At 39.1% G+C, this 20,001-nt stretch overlaps 2 protein-coding genes across 2 annotated transcripts in view; one reads left to right on the forward strand and one right to left on the reverse strand.

The window, feature by feature from the left end:
* Positions 1-2,042: 2,042 nt before the first annotated feature.
* The window catches only part of LOC139537956 (B-cell receptor CD22-like), a 32,618-nt gene continuing 14,659 nt past the window's right edge, over positions 2,043-20,001 (forward strand). Inside the window, exons 1-6 of the mRNA XM_071339868.1 lie at positions 2,043-2,459; positions 2,707-2,754; positions 5,401-5,442; positions 12,815-13,078; positions 13,914-14,177; positions 15,052-15,318. Of these exons, the coding sequence (XP_071195969.1) occupies positions 2,709-2,754; positions 5,401-5,442; positions 12,815-13,078; positions 13,914-14,177; positions 15,052-15,318 (883 nt within the window). The 5' untranslated portion in view covers positions 2,043-2,459; positions 2,707-2,708. The remainder of the gene's footprint in view (positions 2,460-2,706; positions 2,755-5,400; positions 5,443-12,814; positions 13,079-13,913; positions 14,178-15,051; positions 15,319-20,001) is intronic.
* LOC139538002 (probable inactive protein kinase DDB_G0270444) lies at positions 14,171-15,039 on the reverse strand (the record flags this gene model as incomplete). Its single annotated transcript, XM_071339927.1, has 1 exon — positions 14,171-15,039. A coding segment is annotated over one exon (783 nt), but the record flags the coding sequence as incomplete, so codon positions are not given.

A 20,001-nucleotide genomic window follows, 5' to 3' on the forward strand; every position in this document is an offset into this window, starting at 1 on the left:
TGGGCACATTTTATGTTACTTTGTGCTGTCATTTTGACCGGAATAAAAAGTGCGCCTGTTCACTACAATCTGCTCTCCTGCACCTGACTTCGCCTCCGATACACACTCTTAACAGCTGCTGTTGAATTAGTTGTAACTTTTTTTTCTTAAAACTTCTTTAAGCATTGTTGGTTAAGGGCTTGTAAAGTAAGCATTTCACTTGTAAGGTCTACACTTGCTGATTTCGGCACATGTGACAAATACAATTTGATTTGAGTTATAAGCTTGCCAACTAGCTACAACCATGTTAAATTAACTCAGAGAATAGGCCTAGCTAGCTCAGTAAAACATATAGCTAGCTAGCAGGTCGATAGCTAGCTAGTCTAGCTAGCTAAACCAGGTGAGAAACATCATTAGAGCTACTGTAACTTTAAAATATGTAGGGGCATGGTTTAGAAAGACGGTCAGTATCTGGCTTGACCATTTGCCTCATGCTGCACGACACATTTCTTTTGCATAGCGTTGATCAGGCTGTTCACCGTGGCCTGTGGAATGTTGTCCCAATCCTATTCTGTGCGAAGTTGCTGGATATTGGTGGGAACTGGAACACTCTGTTGTACACGTCGATCCAGAGCAACCCAAACACTCTCAATGGTTGAAATGTCTGGTGAGTATGCAGGCCATGGATACACCGGGAAATGTTCAGCTCCCAGCAATTGTGTACAGATTCTTGAGACATGGGGCCTGCATTATCATGCTGAAACATGAGGTGATGGTGGCAGATGAATGGAACGACAATGGGCCCCAGGATCTTGTCACGATGTCTCTGTGAATTCAAATTACCATCAGTAAAATGAACCTTGTCTGGAGGTTTGTTAACACAGTGTTCAAAAAAGGACCAGTTATATACAGAATGGTATCGTCTGCGTAGAGGTGGATCAGAGAATCACCAGCAGCAAGAGCGACATCATCGATGTATACAGAGAAAAGAGTCGGCCCGAGAATTGAACCCTGTGGCACCCCCATAGAGACTGCCAGAGGTCCGGACAACAGGCCCTCCGATTTGACACACTGAACTATGCTGCAGAGGACAGAAAATAGTAGAAATAAAGAAAAACCTATGAATGAGTAGGTGTTCTAACACTTTTGACTGGAAGTATATATATATAAAGTATATAGTGCTCAGCATATGTGAGAACTCCTTCAAGAGCATTCCAGGTGAAGCTGGTTGAGAGAATGCCAAGAGTGTGCAAAGCTGTCATCAAGGCAAAGGGTGGCTACTTTGAAGAACCCAAAATATACAATATTTTTGGATTTGTAAAAAAACAAATTATTACTACATGTTTCCATATGTGTTATTTCATAGTTTTGATGTCTCCACTATTATCCTACAATGTAGAAAATAATAAAAAATAATGAAAAACCACTTGAATGAGAAGGTGTTCTAAAACTTTTGACTCGTACTGTGTACATTTACATTTTTTATTTATTTAATCCATTTTAGAAGAAGGCTGTAACCTTCCAAAATGTGGAAAAAGTCAAGGGGTCTGAATACTTTCCAAAGGCACTATATATACTGTATATATTGTGGCAGACCAGGGGGTTTGGTCAAGATGTTTACATATCCTCCATCTGTTACCAGGCCTCGCCGAGTCGCCCCCTGGTGGCTGACCTGCTGTACGCCACAATATATATATATATAAATATATTTTTTTTTTTCTTCCTCAACAGTATGCACTCGCCTTTCCTAGTTCTGTATTAGCGGACTGATATACCCTCCTCATATTTCCATGTGATTTTGGTTGGTTGCCCAAAAAGTTACATATTGCAGCTTTAAAGGGATAGGTAATATAAATGTACTGAAAACCCTATTGAATGAAAACTCCATGAGACAATCTGTTGTCCAGCAAGTGGGGGAGTTTTCAGCAGTTTAAGTAAATGTATTCAGCGCGAGCAAGGGAACCACGCCTGCGAAGTCTGTTAATAATGCCCAAACTACTGAGACGTGAGTAGGAAAGGGTTTTGTAAGAAAGGCATAATTTCCTAAATCAGATTTGGGCCCTTGGTGAATTGTATGGTATTCTCATGCTTATTCAATTCAAGGTCAGAATATGGGTAGAGAGAAAAGTGCATAAAAAAAAAGTGAATTTACGTTTCCATTGACGTGCACTTAACTTGGGTTGGAATTCCCCCTTTTAGAAGCTGCTATAACTGCGTGTATTGAACAACCAGCAGATGTAGCCCTTAGCCCATTCCTTCAAGTCATTTATTTGAACGCTATTGATGGATACTAATTATGTACGTTTTGTCTGTATTCGTGCTCGACGACGGGACCACTCTGGGTGAAGAATGAGAAGGACCACCATTTCCATCAGAAGAATGACCGAGTATCAGAGGAATTATCATTAGGACATTCATTGAGCTTTTTTAAAACTGTTTTATTTATTTTTTACATTTCTAGGAGTTGGAAACTTTACATGGTAGGTTGATTTAATGTATATTTACAATAAATTAGTGTGACAAAAACTACAATGAATATGTATGGATGTTTTAGGAACTTATGATATCATTTAATTAAACTTTATTGATGTGTCGATTATTATATATTTTTTTACATTGATGACTAATTGTGCCTTTTCGTGGTTATGTAGTGAGAGTCTGCTGATTATATAAGTGTGTGTGTGTGTGTGTGTGTGTGTGTGTGTGTGTCTCTCTCCCCCCGTCCAGAGATGAAAGGCGCAGAGAGACTCATCTTTCTGGGCTGGCTGCTGAAAGGTTTTCATTTTAATTTGCTACATTTCTTTCTTAATATATGTTCAGGTCAATTTTTGAGAAGGAAGAATTCTTCCATTTTTAGAGGAATTCAAAAATGATCAATTTGTCAATTAATGTAGGTTAGGATGTGATATTTATTCCTTCAGTGTCAGTAATTGTATTGAGTTGTTGAACCCAGCCCTGTAAACAGAGACCACTAACTCAGTTCTGTTGAACCCTGTAAACAGAGACCACTAACTCAGTTCTGTTGAACCCTGTAAACAGAGACCACTAACTCAGTTCTGTTGAACCCTGTAAACAGAGACCACTAACTCAGTTCTGTTGAACCCTGTAAACAGAGACCACTAACTCAGTTCTGTTGAACACTGTAAACAGAGACCACTAACTCAGTTCTGTTGAACCCTGTAAACAGAGACCACTAACTCAGTTCTGTTGAACACTGTAAACAGAGACCACTAACTCAGTTCTGTTGAACCCTGTAAACAGAGACATCTAACTCAGTTCTGTTGAACCCTGTAAACAGAGACCACTAACTCAGTTCTGTTGAACCCTGTAAACAGAGACCACTAACTCAGTTCTGTTGAACCCTGTAAACAGAGACATCTAACTCAGTTCTGTTGAACCCTGTAAACAGAGACCACTAACTCAGTTCTGTTGAACCCTGTAAACAGAGACCACTAACTCAGTTCTGTTGAACCCTGTAAACAGAGACCACTAACTCAGTTCTGTTGAACCCTGTAAACAGAGACATCTAACTCAGTTCTGTTGAACCCTGTAAACAGAGACCACTAACTCAGTTCTGTTGAACCCTGTAAACAGAGACCACTAACTCAGTTCTGTTGAACCCTGTAAACAGAGACCACTAACTCAGTTCTGTTGAACCCTGTAAACAGAGACCACTAACTCAGTTCTGTTGAACACTGTAAACAGAGACCACTAACTCAGTTCTGTTGAACACTGTAAACAGAGACCACTAACTCAGTTCTGTTGAACCCTGTAAACAGAGACCACTAACTCAGTTCTGTTGAACCCTGTAAACAGAGACCACTAACTCAGTTCTGTTGAACCCTGTAAACAGAGACCACTAACTCAGTTCTGTTGAACCCTGTAAACAGAGACCACTAACTCAGTTCTGTTGAACACTGTAAACAGAGACCACTAACTCAGTTCTGTTGAACCCTGTAAACAGAGACCACTAACTCAGTTCTGTTGAACCCTGTAAACAGAGACCACTAACTCAGTTCTGTTGAACCCTGTAAACAGAGACCACTAACTCAGTTCTGTTGAACCCTGTAAACAGAGACCACTAACTCAGTTCTGTTGAACCCTGTAAACAGAGACCACTAACTCAGTTCTGTTGAACACTGTAAACAGAGACCACTAACTCAGTTCTGTTGAACCCTGTAAACAGAGACCACTAACTCAGTTCTGTTGAACCCTGTAAACAGAGACCACTAACTCAGTTCTGTTGAACCCTGTAAACAGAGACCACTAACTCAGTTCTGTTGAACCCTGTAAACAGAGACCACTAACTCAGTTCTGTTGAACACTGTAAACAGAGACCACTAACTCAGTTCTGTTGAACCCTGTAAACAGAGACCACTAACTCAGTTCTGTTGAACACTGTAAACAGAGACCACTAACTCAGTTCTGTTGAACCCTGTAAACAGAGACCACTAACTCAGTTCTGTTGAACCCTGTAAACAGAGACCACTAACTCAGTTCTGTTGAACCCTGTAAACAGAGACCACTAACTCAGTTCTGTTGAACCCTGTAAACAGAGACCACTAACTCAGTTCTGTTGAACACTGTAAACAGAGACCACTAACTCAGTTCTGTTGAACACTGTAAACAGAGACCACTAACTCAGTTCTGTTGAACCCTGTAAACAGAGACCACTAACTCAGTTCTGTTGAACCCTGTAAACAGAGACCACTAACTCAGTTCTGTTGAACCCTGTAAACAGAGACCACTAACTCAGTTCTGTTGAACCCTGTAAACAGAGACCACTAACTCAGTTCTGTTGAACCCTGTAAACAGAGACCACTAACTCAGTTCTGTTGAACCCTGTAAACAGAGACATCTAACTCAGTTCTGTTGAACCCTGTAAACAGAGACCACTAACTCAGTTCTGTTGAACACTGACTCACATTTCCATAAAAACTCCTATTGTCCCTGTTTCCTCCCAGATTACAGTCACAAAAGTAACCCATTTCTTTGAATTTAGCTTGAAATGAAAACATCCTGTCATATCACTAAGACCAGTAGGGCAGGTCAAGGACATCTCAGGGGCCATATTCATAAAGCGATTCGGAGTAGGACTGCTTATCTAGGATCAGTTTAGCCTTTTAGATCAGAATAAATAAATTAAGATTACATTAACAGGAGGAACCTGATCCGAGATGAGCATTCCTTCTCTGGGACGCTTTATAAATACAGGCCTCAGATTATGTCAATTGTAATGGTCAATAGTTAATGGTTAATCAATTGGGAAGCCGTTTTAATAATTATAAACTGTTAACCTTTTTACTAATTTAGTAGTTTGTTGTCCAAGCCGTCATTCCAGCAGGGTTTGGGGTCAAATAGACATGGAAATGACCTCAAGCCTGCTATCCGGTCCTGATAGTGAACTGCTTTGTGTTTCAGGTACCCTGTGTCAAGGAGGGGGGAAAGAATCGGACTGCACTAGTGAGTATTCAGATCAGTGTATTCCAAACAGTGGGTCAGGACTACTTCACTGGTGGGGAGTGGCTACAGACTAGATTTCTGAAGGTTCTGAGGGTTCTTCTTTACGTTGATAGAACCAGAGGGTTCTTCATTACACTGATATATCCAGAGGGTTCTTTACACTGATAGATCCAGAGGGTTCTTCATTACACTGATAGAACCAGAGGGTTCTTCATTACGCTGATAGAACCAGAGGGTTCTTCTTTACACTGATAGAACCAGAGGGTTCTTCATTACGCTGATAGAACCAGAGGGTTCTTCTTTACACTGATAGATCCAGAGGGTTCTTCTTTACACTGATAGAAACAGAGGGTTCCACTGATTATTCCAGAGGGTTCTTCATTACACTGATAGAACCAGAGGGTTTTTCATTACACTGATAGAACCAGCAGGTTCTTCATTACACTGATAGAACCAGAGGGTTCTTCATTACGCTGATAGATCCAGAGGGTTCTTCATTACGCTGATAGATCCAGAGGGTTCTTCATTACGCTGATAGATCCAGAGGGTTCTTTACACTGATAGAACCAGAGGGTTCTTTACACTGATAGAACCAGAGGGTTCTTCATTACACTGATAGATCCAGAGGGTTCTTCATTACACTGATAGAACCAGAGGGTTCTTCATTACACTGATAGAACCAGAGGGTTTTTCATTACACTGATAGAACCAGAGGGTTTTTCATTACACTGATAGAACCAGAGGGTTCTTCATTACGCTGATAGATCCAGAGGGTTCTTTACACTGATAGAACCAGAGGGTTCTTCATTACACTGATAGATCCAGAGGGTTCTTCATTACACTGATAGAACCAGAGGGTTCTTCATTACACTGTAAGAAAAATCTCAGTTACTGATTGCAGAGGAAATATGGTAAATATACAAAACATTACTGCATTTTTAAGGTGTTATTGATGTAAGGGACAGTATGCTGCTGTATTCTGATTACTTGGGAGTCAATCTCACTGGGACTTTGAACTCACGACCTCTTTGTTGCCAGTAAACTGAATTTCCCGCTACGCCACCGACTCTGTGGATATGATAACAATTGAGAAAGATTGTTGAAAGATTAAAACCAACAGACATTCTGTCATTTGTCCCTATGGGGGAACCTTTTTGACTGCCAACCCTTTTATTGTGTAGAACCCTCTCATGAAGAACCCTCTGGTTCCAGGTAGAACCAATAACAGGTTGGACAGTTATACCGTGTACTTGGAAAGTATTCAGACCCCTTCACTTTTTCCACATTTTGTTTTACTGTAACGGTGTTCCTCTCTCTCTTCATACGAAGAGGAGGAGTAGTGATTCGACCAAGGCGCAGCGGGTAGTGAATACATAATGATTTATTTACAAGACGAACTAAACACACGAAGAACACTTGATATATTACAAAACAACAAAACGATGTAGACAGACCTGGACGATGAACTTACATGAAACACGAAGAAAACACGAACAGGAAAATGACTACACAAAATTACGAACGCACGAAACAGTCCCGTATGGTGTAACATAGACACAGACACGGAAGACAACCACCCACAAACAAACAGTGTGAAAACACCTACCTTAATATGACTCTCAATCAGAGGAAATGAAAAACACCTGCCTCTAATTGAGAGCCATATTAGGTCACCCTTTAAACCATATATGTCAGAGTCAAGGCCCGCGGGCCACATCCGGCCCGCGAGAAGGTTTTTTACGGCCCCTGGGATGATCTTGATTTATTATTAGAACCGGCCCGCAGACCGCAGCAAGCCGGCAGCCCGCAGATCTTTTACACGCACCAATACTACATTTCCCACAATGCAACGGTGACGCACCGAGCAGTAGGCTGCTTCATTTCAATATTTATTGGCACAGCAGTCGTCAGCATCACAGTAAAATTAACTTTCAGATACCCATCAAAAATGGCAAAACGGAAGGTGGACACTGAGAACCGGGGGTTTCAAACAAGGTGGGAGTCGGAGTATATGTTCACGGAGGTAGCTGGAAAACCTGTGTGTCTTCTGTGTGGAGAAAGTGTGGCGGTACTGAAAGAGTATAATCTGAGACGACATTATGAAACGAAACACGCGGACAAAAACAAGAATATGGACATGATTTTTATATAAAGGAAATTTGTCTTTTGTGTCTGTTGAAAATTAAAGATTACTGACAGAGCCATAAGAAAATATTGCTTTATTTATCTGATCATATTGGAATATATTTGTTAGGTTTTCAGTAGGTTCAATTAGGTTCACTAGACTATATGCGTCATTTAAATTTTTTTCAATGAACATTCGAACAGTCCGGCCCTCGGCTTGTAGCTAAATTTTTTATTTGGCCCTCCGTCCATTTGACTTTGACACCCCTGCTTTAAACCAACATAGAAACAGAAAACATAGACTGCCCACCCAAACTCACGTCCTGACCAACTAACACATACAAAACTAACAGAAAACAGGTCAGGAACGTGACATTTACGTTACAGCCTTATTCTAAAATGGATGAAATTATAATGTTCCCCCCCCCCCCCCCCCCATCTAATAACACATAATGACTAAGAAAAACAGGCTGTTGAAAATAAATAAAATAAAAAATGAAATACCTTATTTACATAAGTAATCAGCTCCTTTGCTATGAGGCTCGAAATTCAGTTCAGGAGCATCCTGTTTCCATTGATCATCCTTGAGATGTTTCTACAACTTGATTGGATTACACCTGTGGTAAATTTAATACATTTTACATGATTTGGAAAGGCACCCACCTGTCTATATAAGGTCCCACAGTTGACAGTGCATCTCAGAGCAAAAACCAAGCCATGAGGTCGAAGGAATTGTCCGTAGTGCTCCGAGACAGGATTGTGTCAAGGCACAGATCGGGTGAAAGGTACCAAAACATTTCTGTAGCATTGAAGGTCCCCAACAACAAAGTGGACTCCATCATTCTTAAATGGAAGAAGTTTGGAACCACCAAGACTCTTCATAGAGCTGGCCGTCTGGCCAAACAGCAATCGGGGGAGAAGGGCCTTGGTCAGGGAGATGACCAAGAACCCGATGGTCACTCTGACAGAGCTCCAGAGTTCCTCTGTGGAGATGGGAGAACCTTCCAGAAGAACAAACATCTCTGCAGCAGTCCACCAATCAGGCCTTTATGGTAGAGAGTGGCCAGACGGAAGCCACTCTTCAGTAAAAGGCACATGACAGCCTGCTTAGAGTTTGCCAAAAGGCACCTAAAGGACTCTCAGACCACAAGAAACAAGATTCTCTGGTCTGATGAAACCAAGATTAAACTCTTTGGCCTGAATGCCAAGCATCACTTCTGGAGAAAACCTTGAACCATCCCTACGGTGAAGCATGGTGGAGGCAGCGTGCGTAGAGGGTCTGAATACTAATGTAAATGTGATATTTAAAACATGTATTAAAAACCTTTATTTTTAATAAGGTAATGTGTGTAGATTGATGAGGAAAAAACGAAATGTTTTAATACATTTTAGAATAAGGCTGTAACGTAGGAAAATGTTGAAAAAAAAATCGAAGGGGTCTGACTACGTTCTGAATGTACTGTACACATACGATTGTCACGTTCCTGACCTGTTTTCCTTGTTTTTGTATGTGTTTAGTTGGTCAGGGCGTGAGTTGGGGTGGGCATTCTATGTTATGTGTTTCTATGTTGGGTTAAATGTGTTGCCTGATATGGTTCTTAATTTAGGGGCAGGTGTTTGACGTTTCCTCTGATTGAGAACCATATTAAGGTAGGCTGTTCTCACTGTTTGTTTGTGGGTGATTGTTCCTGTGTCTGTGTCTGTCGCACCACACGGGACTGTTTCGTTTTCGTTCGTTTGGTTAGTCTGTTCCTGTTCGTGCGTTCTTCGTGTTTTATTGTAAGTTCACATGTTCAGTTCTGTCTACGTCGTTTTGTTGTTTTTTGTAATCTATTCAAGTGTTCTTCGTGTTTTCGTCTTGTTTAAATAAATTCATTATGTCTGCATACAACGCTGCGTTTTGGGTCCGATCCCTACACCTCCTCTTCAGACGAAGAGGAGGAGAGAAACCGTTACAACGATACTTTAGATGCACTTGTGGTCGTTCGGTAACTCACATGCTAATGGTCAGTGTCTTTATGGGTAAAGATGTAGCATAATGGAACATTTTCTACCCAATGTATTCAATGTTTGGAACAATCAATACTGAACCTTGAAATGTGGGTGGGGCAATGTGCTGGCGGGGGAGGGAGGGGGGGATTATTAGCATATTTGGGGGCATGGTCTAAAATATGTTGTATTTGTACTGTTACTGGAAGTGCTGCATCAGTTTAAAGGGAAGGTTGAGCACCCCATAGTTTTTTACACATTTTGTTGTGTTATAGTCTGAATTTGATGTGGATTAAATATTATACGATTTGGCACATGCCTACCCATAATACCCCATAATGTCAGAGTGGAATGATGGTTTTATACATTTTTATAGATTAATAAAAGTAAAAATCAAAAAGTTAAAATTGAGTTATTAAGTATTCACCCCCTTTGTTATGGCCTAAATAAAAGCAGGAGTATCTATTTGCTGAACAATTCACGTAACAATTTGCATGGACTCTTTGTTTGCAATAATAGTGTTTAACATGATTTTTTTATGACTACCGTACACTCCCTTAGGGGATGGTGAAGTTATTAAGTACACTTTGGATGGTGTATAACTACACCCCAGCCACTACAAAAATACAGGCGTCCTTCCGAACTCGGTCGCAGGAGAGGAAGGAAACCGCGCAGGGATTTCCATTCTGTACAGACTTCCTTCTTTTCACTCTGTCATAAAGGTTCGTATTGTGGAGTAACTACAATGTTGTTGATCCATCCTCAGTTTTCCTCCTATCACAACCATTAAACTCTGTAACTGTTTTAAAGTCACCGTTGACCTCATTGTGAAATCCCTGAGCGGTTTCCTCAAAGGGATATTCATATTTCTGCTTTTTTTTCTAATTTTTACCCATCTGCCAATAGGTGTTGTTTACCACGCATTGGGAAAACCTCCCTGGTCTTTGTGGTTGAATCTGTGTTTGAAATGAACTGCTCGACTGAGGGATCTTACAGATAATTGTATGTGTTGGGGGTACAGAGATGGGGAAGTCATTAAAAAATCATGTTACACACTATAATTTCCACGTGGAGTGTTAAGCACATTTTCACCACTGAACTTATGTAGGGATGCCGTAACAAAGGGTTTAAATCATTATTGACTCAAGACTTTTCAGCTTTTCATTTGTAATACATTTTATTTAAAAAAATGGCGGTTCTAGATCATTTCAACTGGGGGGGGGGGGGGGGGCAAGCTGGGGCCAGTTGTACTGTCAGAGGGGCCAGTTGTACTATTAGAGGGGCCAGTTGTACTGTTAGAGGGGCCAGTTGTACTGTTAGAGGGGCCAGTTGTACTGTTAGAGGGGCCAGTTGTACTATTAGAGGGGCCAGTTGTACTGTTAGAGGGGCCAGTTGTACTGTTAGAGGGGCCAGTTGTACTGTTAGAGGGGCCAGTTGTACTGTTAGAGGGGCCAGTTGTACTATTAGAGGGGCCAGTTGTACTGTTAGAGGGGCCAGTTGTACTGTTAGAGGGGCCAGTTGTACTGTTAGAGGGGCCAGTTGTACTGTTAGAGGGGCCAGTTGTACTGTTAGAGGGGCCAGTTGTACTGTTAGAGGGGCCAGTTGTACTGTTAGAGGGCCAGTTGTACTGTTAGAGGGGCCAGTTGTACTGTTAGAGGGGCCAGTTGTACTGTTAGAGGGGCCAGTTGTACTGTTAGAGGGGCCAGTTGTACTGTTAGAGGGGCCAGTTGTACTGTTAGAGGGGCCAGTTGTACTGTTAGAGGGGCCAGTTGTACTGTTAGAGGGGCCAGTTGTACTGTTAGAGGGCCAGTTGTACTGTTAGAGGGGCCAGTTGTACTGTTAGAGGGGCCAGTTGTACTGTTAGAGGGCCAGTTGTACTGTTAGAGGGCCAGTTGTACTGTTAGAGGGGCCAGTTGTACTGTTAGAGGGGCCAGTTGTACTGTTAGAGGGGCCAGTTGTACTGTCAGAGGGGCCTGTTGTACTGTTAGAGGGGGGGCCAGTTGTACTGTTAGAGGGGGGGCCAGTTGTACTGTTAGAGGGGCCCAGTTGTACTGTTAGAGGGGCCAGTTGTACTGTTAGAGGGTCCAGTTGTACTGTTAGAGGGGCCAGTTGTACTGTTAGAGGGGCCAGTTGTACTGTTAGAGGGGCCAGTTGTACTGTTAGAGGGGCCAGTTGTACTGTCAGAGGGGCCAGTTGTACTGTCAGAGGGGCCAGTTGTACTGTTAGAGGGGCCAGTTGTACTGTTAGATGGGCCCAGTTGTACTGTTAGAGGGGCCAGTTGTACTGTTAGAGGGGCCAGTTGTACTGTTAGAGGGGCCAGTTGTACTGTTAGAGGGGCCAGTTGTACTGTTAGAGGGGCCAGTTGTACTGTTAGAGGGGCCAGTTGTACTGCTAGAGGGGCCAGTTGTACTGCTAGAGGGGCCAGTTGTACTGTTAGAGGGGCCAGTTGTACTGTTAGAGGGGCCTGTTGTACTGTTAGAGGGGCCAGGTGTACTGTTAGAGGGGCCAGTTGTTAGAGGGGCCAGTTGTACTGTTAGAGGGGCCAGTTGTACTGTTAGAGGGGCCAGTTGTTAGAGGGGCCAGTTGTACTGTCAGAGGGGCCAGTTGTACTGTTAGAGGGGCCAGTTGTACTGTTAGAGGGGCCAGTTGTACTGTTAGAGGGCCAGTTGTACTGTTAGAGGGCCAGTTGTACTATTAGAGGGGCCAGTTGTACTGCTAGAGGGGCCAGTTACATTAGACGTTATTGTTGTCATATCGTTTTCTTCACTGCATTGCAGGCATTAGCAGGCAAAAGACCATGTTCACAATCATCATCGTTGCCACTGTCTAATAACGGATGTAAAAAAAAAAAAGAACGATAGGAAAAAATATGTTACGTAAAAATTATTTCATACTCCACATTTAGGGGGGGACACAAGGGGGCCCAAAATTGTTGTCACAGGGGCACTGGCCCCCCCAGAACCGCTAGTGCTTCCACAGTGACATTCTGGGGTATCGTGGGTAGGCCAGTGACACAGCGCCTCCATTTAATTCATTTTTAATTCAGGCTGTAACAACGTCAACTAAGGCTTTCTGAAGGCGCTGATTCACCTCTGACCTCTGACCTTTTCATTGGAGTGGATTCTTAATTTTAAAAAAGATCTGTCAGCTCCAACTGTTTTTGTTGTTGTTGTTTGTTGCTGTTTTGTTGACATGAATTGGTTCAATTAATTTGTAGACATGATAAGATGATCATCTTTATGTTTCCTTTCCCTTCCAGATCCTCCGTGGAACACGTCAGTATCAGTGATTCCCTCTGGCGGAGTGTTAGAGGGCAGTTCAGTGACTCTGACCTGCAGCAGTGATGCCAACCCACCAGTGATCAGCTTAAGCTGGTACTCAGTGAGAGCGGGTGACACCAGATCTACAGGCCACGGGCCGGTCCTGAGCACCAAAATCTGGGCGGACAATACCCACTTCTACTGTGAAGCCAAGAATATGTGTGGCGCACGTAATTCAACGATCACTAAAGTACCTGTGTTGTGTAAGTGTAGTGGAGGTTGTTCAAGGAACCAGAGTACAGTTCCACGATGAGTAAGCTTGTCTGTGGTCCTCTCAGTTGGTAGAGCATAGTACTCCCTCCGGCCAGGGTAGTAGGTTCAATCCCCCAGGGGACTACCCATATGTAAAATGTATGCACGCATGACTGTAAGTTGCTTTGGCTAAAAGTGTCTGCTAAATGTCACTTACATTATAAATATCAACAAGGCTTTAGCTCGGTAGTCTAACATCGTCTGGAGCCCGTTGAGATCTGTGGGTTACAGTCTGTAAAGATACGTAAACCTATATGATACTGCTGCTCCAGTTTCAACTGTTCTGCCTGCGGCTATGGAACCCTGATCTGTTCACTGTGACAATTATTATTTGACCCTGCTGGTCATTTATGAACATTTGAACATCTTGGCCATGTTCTGTTATAATCTCCACCCGGCACAGCCAGAAGAGGACTGGCCACCCCTCATAGCCTGGTTCCTCTCTAGGTTTCTTCCTAGGTTTTGGCCTTTCTAGGGAGTTTTTCCTAGACACCGTGCTTCTACACCTGCATTGCTTGCTGTTTGGATTTCTGTTCAGCACTTTGATATATCAGCTGATGTGAGAAGGCCTTTATAAATACATTTTATTTATTTATTTGACTTGTTTGAAAGGCTTTAGCACGGTAGGCTAACATCGTCTGGAGTCGTTGGGATCTATGGGTTACAGTCTGTAAAGATACGTAAGCCTATATAATACTTGTGTTAAAAAGGGCTTTAGCTCGGTAGGCTAATGAAGCCTTGAGTCACACATACAGTATAACGTGTGAATTGTCTATTTTCTTCCAGATGGTCCTAAAACCATGTCTGTGTCAGCCGTCCCATCTGGACCCGTGTTTCATGGTACGATGGTGAATCTGACCTGCAGCAGCAATGGCAACCCACCAGTAAGCAGCTTCACCTGGTACAGTGTGAAGGGAGACCAGGTGGTACGGCTTGGGGTTGGGAAGAGGCTAGAGACCAGCGTGTCGGCAGAAGTCCACCAGTTTTACTGTGAGGGCAGAAACGACCATGGAGGACAGAACTCAACGCTGATAGATGTGGTGGTACAGTGTATGTATACTTTAGCTACACGACCAATTCAACCATCGGCAAACATTTTGGGGAGTTATTCAACAATGCTGTTGTTGTGTTATTCTTCTTCTTCTTGTTCTTGTTCTTCTTCTTTTTCTTCTTCTAGTTCTTCTTCTAGTTCTTCTTCTAGTTCTTCTTCTTCTTCTTGTTCTTCTTCTTCTTCTAGTTCTTCTTCTAGTTCTTCTTCTAGTTCTTCTTCTAATTCTTCTTCTAGTTCTTCTAGTTCTTCTTCTAGTTCTTCTTCTAGTTCTTCTTCTAGTTCTTCTTCTAGTTCTTGTTCTTGTTCTTCTTCTTGTTCTTGTTCTTCTTCTTTTTCTTCTTCTAGTTCTTCTTCTAGTTTTTCTTCTAGTTCTTCTTCTTCTTCTTTTTCTTCTAGTTTTTCTAGTTCTTCTTCTAGTTCTTCTTCTAGATCTTCTTCTAGTTCTTCTTCTAGTTCTTCTTCTAGATCTTCTTCTAGTTCTTCTTCTAGTTCTTCTTCTAGTTCTTGTTCTTGTTCTTCTTTTTCTTCTAGTTCTTCTTCTAGTTCTTCTTCTAGTTCTTCTTCTAGTTCTTCTTCTAGTTCTTCTTCTAGTTCTTCTTCTAGTTCTTCTTCTTGTTCTTCTTCTTGTTCTTGTTCTTCTTGTTCTTCTTCTTCTAGTTCTTCTTCTTCTTCTTTTTCTTCTAGCTCTTCTAGTTCTTCTTCTAGTTCTTCTAGTTCTTCTTCTAGTTCTTTTTCTAGTTCTTCTTCTTCTTGTTCTTCTTCTTCTAGTTCTTCTTCTTCTTCTTGTTCTTCTTCTTGTTCTTCTTGTACTTGTTCTTCTTCTTGTTCTTCTTCTTGTTCTTTATTAATGCAGATACCAATCTTTCCCGCCAGATCCTCCTAGGAGCACGTCAGTGTCAGTGAATTCCTCTGGTCCAGTGTTGAAGGGCAGTTCAGTGACTCTGACCTGCAACAGTGATGCCAACCCACAAGTGTCCAGCTATAACTGGTACTCAGTGGACAAGAGCGAAACACGCAGTGTAATAGGACCTGAACAGACGTACACAGTAGATAATGTCAATGGTAATACACAGTACTTCTGCCAAGCTAAAAATCAACACGGATCGGACAACTCAACAACGCTCCAGCTCGACATTCAGTGTACGTTTTAATATCATAAACATCATGTAATGTGCCCCCAAATGAGACAAGGACATTTTGTTGATGCAAGTCAGTGGTAATGTTTACCAAACAATTAGTATTTTGGAGGGTCACCCCACCTTCAATTCTACATCTTGTCAACCACATTGCTTCCATTATCCGATGGATCAACATTTAAATGGCCCTTGATGAGTCATGAAACAACAATGTCCGGGAACCACTGATATAGACACAATCTGATAAACACAGGCTAGGAATTACACAAAGGTATGTTGTAATGGTGTTAGTCACAGTAGACATAGTATTAATATTTGTAGTCAAAGTACTTATAGTAATAGTAGTCACAGTAGTTATAGTAGTCATAGTAGTCATAGTAGTAGTAGTTATGGTAGTAGTAGTTATAGTAGTAGTAGTTATAGTAGTAGTAGTAGTTATAGTAGTAGTAGTTATAGTAGTAGTTATAGTAGTTATAGTAGTAGTAGTTTTAGTAGTCACAGTAGTTATAGTAGTTATAGTAGTAGTAGTTATAATAGTAGTAGTTATAGTAGTAGTAGTAGTTATAGTAGTTATAGTAGTAGTAGTATTAGTAGTAGTAGTTATAGTAGTAGTTATAGTAGTCACAGTAGTTATAGTAGTAGTAGTTATAGTAGTAGTAGTTATAGTAGTAGTAGTTATAGTAGTAGTAGTAGTAGTTATAGTAGTTATAGTAGTAGTAGTTATAGTAGTTATAGTAGTAGTAGTAGTTATAGTAGTAGTAGTTTTAGTAGTAGTAGTTATAGTAGTAGTAGTAGTTATAGTAGTTATAGAAGTAGTAGTTTTAGTAGTAGTAGTTATAGTAGTAGTAGTTATAGTAGTTATAGTAGTAGTAGTTATAGTAGTAGTAGTAGTTATAGTAGTTGTAGTAGTTATAGTAGTAGTAGTTTTAGTAGTAGTAGTTATAGTAGTCACAGTAGTTATAGTAGTTATAGTAGTCACAGTACTTATAGTAGTAGTAGTTATAGTAGTCACAGTAGTTATAGTAGTAGTAGTTATAGTAGTAGTAGTTATAGTAGTCACAGTAGTTATAGTAGTCATAGTAGTAGTAGTTATAGTAGTAGTAGTTATAGTAGTTATAGTAGTCACAGTAGTTATAGTAGTAGTAGTTATAGAAGTAGTAGTTATAGTAGTCACAGTAGTTATAGTAGTCACAGTAGTCACAGTAGTTATAGTAGTAGTAGTTGTAGTAGTAGTAGTAGTAGTAGTTATAGTAGTAGTAGTTATAGTAGTCACAGTAGTTAAAGTAGTCATAGTAGTCATAGTAGTAGTAGTTATGGTAGTAGTAGTTATAGTAGTAGTAGTTATAGTAGTAGTAGTTATAGTAGTAGTAGTAGTTATAGTAGTTATAGTAGTAGTAGTTTTAGTAGTCACAGTAGTTATAGTAGTTATAGTAGTAGTAGTTATAATAGTAGTAGTTATAGTAGTAGTAGTAGTTATAGTAGTTATAGTAGTAGTAGTATTAGTAGTAGTAGTTATAGTAGTAGTTATAGTAGTCACAGTAGTTATAGTAGTAGTAGTTATAGTAGTAGTAGTTATAGTAGTAGTAGTTATAGTAGTAGTAGTTATAGTAGTAGTAGTAGTTATAGTAGTTATAGTAGTAGTAGTTTTAGTAGTAGTAGTTATAGTAGTAGTAGTAGTTATAGTAGTTATAGAAGTAGTAGTTTTAGTAGTAGTAGTTATAGTAGTAGTAGTTATAGTAGTTATAGTAGTAGTAGTTATAGTAGTAGTAGTAGTTATAGTAGTTATAGTAGTAGTAGTTGTAGTAGTTATAGTAGTTATAGTAGTAGTAGTTTTAGTAGTAGTAGTTATAGTAGTCACAGTAGTTATAGTAGTTATAGTAGTCACAGTACTTATAGTAGTAGTAGTTATAGTAGTCACAGTAGTTATAGTAGTAGTAGTTATAGTAGTAGTAGTTATAGTAGTCACAGTAGTTATAGTAGTCATAGTACTAGTAGTTATAGTAGTAGTAGTTATAGTAGTTATAGTAGTCACAGTAGTTATAGTAGTAGTAGTTATAGAAGTAGTAGTTTTAGTAGTAGTAGTTATAGTAGTCACAGTAGTTATAGTAGTCACAGTAGTCACAGTAGTTATAGTAGTAGTAGTTGTAGTAGTAGTAGTAGTAGTAGTTATAGTAGTAGTAGTTAAAGTAGTAGTAGTAGTTATAGTAGTCACAGTAGTTATAGTAGTTATAGTAGTAGTAGTTATAGTAGTAGTAGTTATAGTAGTCACAATACTTATAGTAGTGACAGTAGTTATAGTAGTTATAGTAGTAGTAGTTATAGTAGTAGTAGTTATAGTAGTCACAGTAGTCACAGTAGTTCAAGTAGTAGTAGTAGTAGTTATAGTAGTTATAGTAGTAGTAGTTACAGTAGTTATAGTAGTCACAGTAGTTATAGTAGTTATAGTAGTAGTAGTTATAGTAGTCACAGTAGTTATAGTAGTCACAGTAGTTATAGTAGTAGTAGTTATAGTAGTCACAGTAGTTAAAGTAGTAGTAGTAGTTACAGTAGTTATAGTATTCACAGTAGTTATAGCAGTTATAGTAGTAGTAGTTATAGTAGTTATAGTAGTAGTAGTTATAGTAGTCACAGTAGTTATAGTAGTTATAGTAGTCACAGTAGTTATAGTAGTAGTAGTTATAGTAGTTATAGTAGTAGTAGTAGTAGTAGTAGTAGTCACAGTAGTTATAGTAGTTATAGTAGTAATAGTTATAGTAGTAGTAGTTATAGTAGTAGTAGTTATAGTAGTCACAGTAGTTATAGTAGTAGTAGTTACAGTAGTTATAGTAGTAGTAGTTATAGTAGTTATAGTAGTCACATAGTTAAAGTAGTACTAGTAGTTATAGTAGTAGTAGTTATAGTAGTTATAGTAGTAGTAGTTATAGTAGTAGTAGTAGTTATAGTAGTCACAGTAGTTATAGTAGTAGTAGTTATAGTAGTCACAGTAGTTATAGTAGTAGTAGTTATGGTAGTTATAGTAGTTGTAGTAGTAATTATAGTAGTTATAGTAGTCACAGTAGTTATAGTAGTCACAGTAGTTATAGTAGTCACAGTAGTTAAAGTAGTAGTAGTAGTAGTAGGTATAGTAGTAGTTATAGTAGTCACAGTAGTTATAGTAGTCATAGTAGTAGTAGTAGTGGTTATAGTAGTTATAGTAGTAGTAGTAGTGGTTATAGTAGTAGTAGTAGTAGTAGTTATAGTAGTTATAGTAGTCACAGTAGTTATAGTAGTCACAGTAGTTATAGTAGTCACAGTAGTTATAGTAGTAGTGGTTATAGTAGTTATAGTAGTAGTAGTAGTGGTTATAGTAGTAGTAGTAGTTATAGTAGTTATAGTAGTCACAGTAGTTATAGTAGTCACAGTAGTTATAGTAGTAGTAGTAGTTATAGTAGTCGTAGTTATAGTAGTTATAGTAGTAGTAGTTATAGTAGTCACAGTAGTTATAGTAGTTATAGTAGTAGTAGTTATAATAGTTATAGAAGTCACATCAGTTAAAGTAGTAGTAGTAGTTATAGTAGTTATAGTAGTAGTAGTTATAGTAGTTATAGTAGTAGTAGTTATAGTAGTAGTGGTTATAGTAGTAGTAGTAGTTATAGTAGTCACAGTAGTTAAAGTAGTAGTAGTAGTTATAGTAGTAACAGTAGTTATAGTAGTAGTAGTTATAGTATAGTAGTAGTTATAGTTATAGACACAATCTGATAAACACAGGCTAGGAATTACACAAAGGTCTGTTGTAATGGTGTTAGTCACAGTAGACATAGTATTAATATTTGTAGTCAAAGTACTTATAGTAATAGTAGTCACAGTAGTTATAGTAGTCATAGTAGTCATAGTAGTAGTAGTTATGGTAGTAGTAGTTATAGTAGTAGTAGTTATAGTAGTAGTAGTAGTTATAGTAGTAGTAGTTATAGTAGTAGTAGTAGTTATAGTAGTTATAGTAGTAGTAGTTTTAGTAGTCACAGTAGTTATAGTAGTTATAGTAGTAGTAGTTATAATAGTAGTAGTTATAGTAGTAGTAGTAGTTATAGTAGTTATAGTAGTAGTAGTATTAGTAGTAGTAGTTATAGTAGTAGTTATAGTAGTCACAGTAGTTATAGTAGTAGTAGTTATAGTAGTAGTAGTTATAGTAGTAGTTGTTATAGTAGTAGTAGTAGTAGTTATAGTAGTTATAGTAGTAGTAGTTATAGTAGTAGTAGTAGTTATAGTAGTTATAGTAGTAGTAGTTTTAGTAGTAGTAGTTATAGTAGTAGTAGTAGTTATAGTAGTTATAGAAGTAGTAGTTTTAGTAGTAGTAGTTATAGTAGTAGTAGTTATAGTAGTTATAGTAGTAGTAGTTATAGTAGTAGTAGTAGTTATAGTAGTTATAGTAGTAGTAGTTATAGTAGTTATAGTAGTAGTAGTTTTAGTAGTTATAGTAGTCACAGTAGTTATAGTAGTTATAGTAGTCACAGTACTTATAGTACTAGTAGTTATAGTAGTCACAGTACTTATAGTAGTAGTAGTTATAGTAGTAGTAGTTATAGTAGTCACAGTAGTTATAGTAGTCATAGTAGTAGTAGTTATAGTAGTAGTAGTTATAGTAGTTATAGTAGTCACAGTAGTTATAGTAGTAGTAGTTATAGAAGTAGTAGTTTTAGTAGTAGTAGTT

This window comes from Salvelinus alpinus, chromosome 13 (genome assembly GCF_045679555.1).
Source record: "Salvelinus alpinus chromosome 13, SLU_Salpinus.1, whole genome shotgun sequence".
Classification (NCBI taxonomy): Eukaryota; Metazoa; Chordata; class Actinopteri; order Salmoniformes; family Salmonidae; genus Salvelinus; species Salvelinus alpinus.